A 5,160-nucleotide genomic window follows, 5' to 3' on the forward strand; every position below is an offset into this window, starting at 1 on the left:
GCCTTACCTCAGCGGGCTAACACAGTCTTGTCACCTTCACACAGCCAGGGTTCGAACCCAGGCATTCGGAGCTACTTTGCTGTAACTTCCTCAGGTTAGATGTTTCGGTAAAGGTCCAAGTATAAACCACTGCCTTGGTAACAATGTATCCCACTTGCAACAAAAGGTAAGGGCTTGAGGCTAGTTAATATATTAATAAAATATGCCATTTTATCCAAAGCGACTTACATTGCAGTGAGTGCATACATTTTTCAGTATATATGGTCCCAGTGGGAATCAAATCCACAACCTTAGCGCTGTTAACGCCTTGCTCTACCAACTGAGCCACAGAGGACCACAGAGGTATACAGTTAACCCGAGTATGTTGTGGCATGGAAATTTGGAAATTTAATTTGGACAAACTCAAAAAACAAAACTTATTAAACAAGCAAAGATTTATTGAAGGAAAATATGAATAGGTTTGTGAACACCATTGCTCCACTGTGACACACCTCCTATCATCACAGCTGTTTTCTGTTTTCCCAGACGGCAAGTTCAAGCTGTAGCACTACTGTACTGCTTAATTATCAGAAACTTCATATAATATTTATAATCACCACATTTGTCACAGCTGAGGTCATAGTGTCAGTGTTCTAACCTCCATGTATAGAATGAGTGTCAGTGTTCTAACCTACATGTATTGCATGCAAAACAATGCCATTATATATTCAGCTACACAATAACATTCACTTATGAAAATAACATTCACTTATGAATGAAAACATCACATAGCCTGAATAACAAAGCCTGTTGCGCAATATTGGCATGAATATGAAAATATTTAATAGCATATTCATTAGTCTAGAAATAAACCATGTGCTCTTTTGATTTCCTAGGCAAAACAATGCAGCACTCTCATAGACTATACTGCCAACACGCTCATTAAAACTTGAATTCCTGGGTCTAACATGGTGCAGAAGTTAGCAGAACATACCCGCCCGCCAAAACCTGTAACTCGTTTGCGGAAGTTGAGATTAAACCATGGTCATTGCTTCACATGTGCATCCAATCACAGCTGAATGAAACCCTGGCAAAACGGCATTGCAAAGTGAGCTTATACTTCAACTTTTCAGAATACACTGCCATGGCAATAAACCAAGGGAGTTGTGGCAAAACACGTATGTTGCAAGGGGCCCTCTCACTGTCATCCCGTGTCCAGAACCCCATTAATAACACATAAGGTATTACCTGTCATCTAGTTTGACTTGTAAACATTCTGGCCAAATACCTCATCCCCACAATGCACAGTATGGACTAAGTCATGTGAGTTTAGAGCGTCTAGCATCTTCTGTGTCACAGACAGCAGAGCTCCTGTTGTAATAAATGGGCTCCTAACTGCTGTAGGCTTGTAAGCATTTGTCCCAGGCAGCAGAGAGACTATCTGGTGAAGATATACGACATTCCCTGGCTAATGATCTATCTAAATGTCATTCCTCCTGGCATTCGTTGTTGCTCTTGTGGCTCTGCTGGAGATACATCGCTGGGAGGGGGGGATTCTCATATAGGGAGTGACCTAGCTTGACTATAAGGGTACATCTCAATAGTCTAAAGATGCTTCCTCTCCTATGTCATTGTATGAGGCTTCTCTCTAGAACACCACACAGTACTGCCTTCCACTTCTCCTGAATCCCCAGTGTTCTTTTTTATTCATTCTCCTGTCGCCTCTCTTTGTCCATGGACAAGCTTGCGTGTTGTCCCATTATCATTCAGTCTGTCTGCCCTCTGTTGACATCCTTCACAGTTCTATCATCCACCACAGTTCCATACAGTGTCATAACAGGAAGGATTATTCTGGAAGGTTAGCAAATTGTATTTATGCAAGGTTACCAGCTAACCACTACAAGGAAAACTGCAACATTGGTTAATAGTGTAACTTTTGAGGGTTAGGGTTGATTCAGTTCCCCTGGACTACAATCATTTTGAGATATTTAAGATTTATTTAAAATCAAATTCATGAATCCACAATTTCCATACATTTCCTACAAACACCTTTCACTCAGTTCCCTCAGAATTGACTGGAATACAACAACCGGACCCTGATGGTTTGATTAGGTTCAGTTGTATTCAGTTGGCTGTTTACAGACAATCCTCTTCTCAATGCTTTGATCCCAGCTGAGTTGTACTAATATTAGCTGCCACATCCCAGCTGAGATGTGCTAATATTATTATTATTTGTATTTGTATTATTATTAATAATAATAATGATGATGATGATAATAATAATAATCATCATCATCATCATCATCATCATCATCATCATAATAACAACAAGAATAATCATAATCATAATATTACATTTTATTTGTATAGCGCTTTTCTAGAAACTTAAAGACACTTTACATCAGGGAAAACAAAGAGAAAAATAAAATAAAATAATAAAAACAAATTAACTAAATAGAAGTTAGATCAATCAAACATTAAAAACTATTCTTAAAAGGTGTTTTTAAGACAGTGTTTGAAGGAGGACAGACTGGGAGCCTCCCTAAGCTCCCTGGGGAGAGCGTTCCAGAGGCAGGGAGCCGTGATGCAGAAGGCCCCTGTCCCCCTAGGTTCTGAGCTTTGCTCTGGATGTGTGGACCAATACATCAGCAGACCTGAGGCTGTGGAGGGAAGCGGGGTTGTGGTTTGGAGCAGCGAGGCGAGGTAGGACGGGGACATTATTATGGATCATAAGTACGGAAATTATGACCACGCTTATACTGGGTGGAGGAAGAGGGAATGGGAATGGGAATACTCTGGCTCATATGATGACAGTATTGATGCATTAACTCTAGACTGCATACCATATCAGCAGTAATCTGACATTCATTTATCATGTATTTTAATAATTTTAACATTTTAATATTTTAACGCTGAATTAGCAACATATATGCAGCCATCATGGGAGGCTGGTGGAGATAGAAATTGGAAGATGAGCTCATTGTAATGCAATAGAATGGAATGAGGGAAGAAAGGCGGAGTTCTTCATGATACACTAATGTTCAGTTATATGTGTTTGATGCCATTCCTCATTCTGTTCCATGCATTGCATTGAGCCCCTCCTCTGATTTCTGCTTACACCAGCCTCCCTGGCAGCCATACAGTCCCGCTCAACCTATTACTATCTTTTCATTTCCACATGTGACTAAAACAACACTTTGATTAGAAAGTCGTTGTACAGTAGTCATAGCGATGGCATTTAGCATTGTAATTGGTGGAGAGATTAGAACACGGAGTGATGCTAGCTCTGGAGATACGGGAGGGCTAATAATCCACTTTAAGCGGGAGTTCCCTCTAATCACAAACGTATGAAGTAATTGAAATAACTAATCTGGGATTAAAGGCTCCTTGATTACATCTGGATGGATTCATCGTTTGTTTCGCTCGCGTCCCGTTAGTCTATGAAGTCATCCATCTCCATCTCCTTTGTTTTTTCTATTTAATTCACGCTTAATGTTTCTCAGTCATTACACGCTCCGTAAGAGCAGGGTAATAAGGCCAATACAGTGTTGCTTTGTGGTGGTTTTATCTGGCTCTTCACAGTGTGCTGGACTTGAGTAAGTATCGATAGACAGATCAGCTTCCATTAAGGCCTCTGAAAAGATATTTTCTGGACGAACAATTAGGGCTGCAGCGAATCAATGCCCATGCATAGGAGATGTAATGAAATACTTTATTATTTGTCTTTCATCAGTTTGCTGTCTCTTTGGGGTGACATCAAAGTTATAGAACTCATAGGAGCTTATAATGGTAATGGATACACTTTTTTGCATTGAGGGAAAGCGAATTATGACACAGTACAATACACCACTCACCCATTTCAGAATCCAATATTTCCACCAATTTCAGAATCCAATATTTGTACTAATGTAGTCTTATTCCCCATGTGTTTTGGGGAGCCTATCCCAATATTTTTGTTTTGTTTTTATATATTTTATGATTCCCTATTCCATGAAATGAAATGACTTCCTATGTTTGAACTTCTCAAACTTTTCGTCTGATAACTTGTTATAGTAATGCAGAATTACAGCTCACCACTTCAACAAACTACCAAAACCTCAAAAGAGTCTTTTTAAGCCTTAACCTGGCCAGTGGGGACCCATAGGGTGTGCGGGCATTTTGTTCCATTCAATAGTAACCCACCTGATTCAGCTCTCAGGTGTGTAAGTGCTAGGCTGACCTTGAACCAAAACCTTCACACCCTGTGAGTCCCCGGGCTCTGAGTTTTAGAACTGGTCTAGAATCCTCTCATGGCTTTGACTCCCTGCTGTTAAAAAGCGATTATCTCTAAAACTAATCCTGTGCTCCCTCTCTCTTTCTCTCTTTCTCTCTCTCTCTTTCTTTCTCTCTCTCTTTCTCTCTTTTGCCCTCTCTGCCACCCCCCTTCTCCAGTCCTGGTACTTCTCATCCTGACCCTGAAGCGCCACAGGAAAGGTCAGCGGATGTCAGAGGATGAGGAGGACATGAGGGACAATGTCATCAAGTACAACGACGAGGGTGGAGGTGAGCAGGACACCCAGGCCTATGACATGAGCGCCCTGCGTAACCTCTACGACTTCCCCCAGGACAAGAACTCTGAGTCAGGCCCTGACCTGCGCTCCCTGCCCTCCCTGCCCCAGTGGGTCCAAGGCCAGGTGAACGGTGACGGAGGGGCGGCAGACTTCTCCCTATTCAAAGGTTACATCCGTAAGAAGGTGGAGCAGGCGGACGCCGACCTCTCTGTGCCCCCGTACGACTCGTTCCAGACATACGCGTTTGAGGGCAGCAGCTCGCCGGCGCTGTCTCTCAGCTCCATCCACACGCTGTCGACCACGTCAGAGCAGGACTTCTCCTACCTGAGCGACTGGGGGCCCAGGTTCAGGCAGCTGGCCGGGTACTACGCACCCCCTGGACACCCCGAGGAAGACTGTTCCTAGCACCTAGTCCTCCACAGAGACCTCTCTCTCCATCCTCTCCTCCTCTCCTCCCCTCATCTCTCTCCTCCCCCTCTCCTCTCCCTTGCACTGTGTCCACAGCCCTGAGGCCGCAGCACTGTTCCTCCTATCTCTCCTCCTCCTCCTTCTCTTTTTCCTCCTTTTCCTCCTCCTTTTGTTGTCCCCTGTGACAGAACTGAAGCCCAGTCAATGTGAGAGTCTGGAATCC

The 5,160-nt window shown here is 43.0% G+C and overlaps 1 protein-coding gene across 1 annotated transcript in view; it reads left to right on the top strand.

Moving 5' to 3' along the window:
- cdh22 (cadherin 22) overlaps positions 1-4,934 on the top strand; it is a gene marked incomplete at both ends in the record, with an annotated part of 67,551 nt that extends 62,617 nt beyond the window's left edge. The window contains one exon of the mRNA XM_083668290.1: positions 4,411-4,934. Within this exon, the coding sequence (XP_083524416.1) occupies positions 4,411-4,934 (524 nt within the window). The remainder of the gene's footprint in view (positions 1-4,410) is intronic.
- Positions 4,935-5,160: the final 226 nt, after the last annotated feature.

This window comes from Argentina silus, assembly GCF_951799395.1.
Source record: "Argentina silus genome assembly, chromosome: 4".
NCBI lineage: Eukaryota > Metazoa > Chordata > Actinopteri > Argentiniformes > Argentinidae > Argentina > Argentina silus.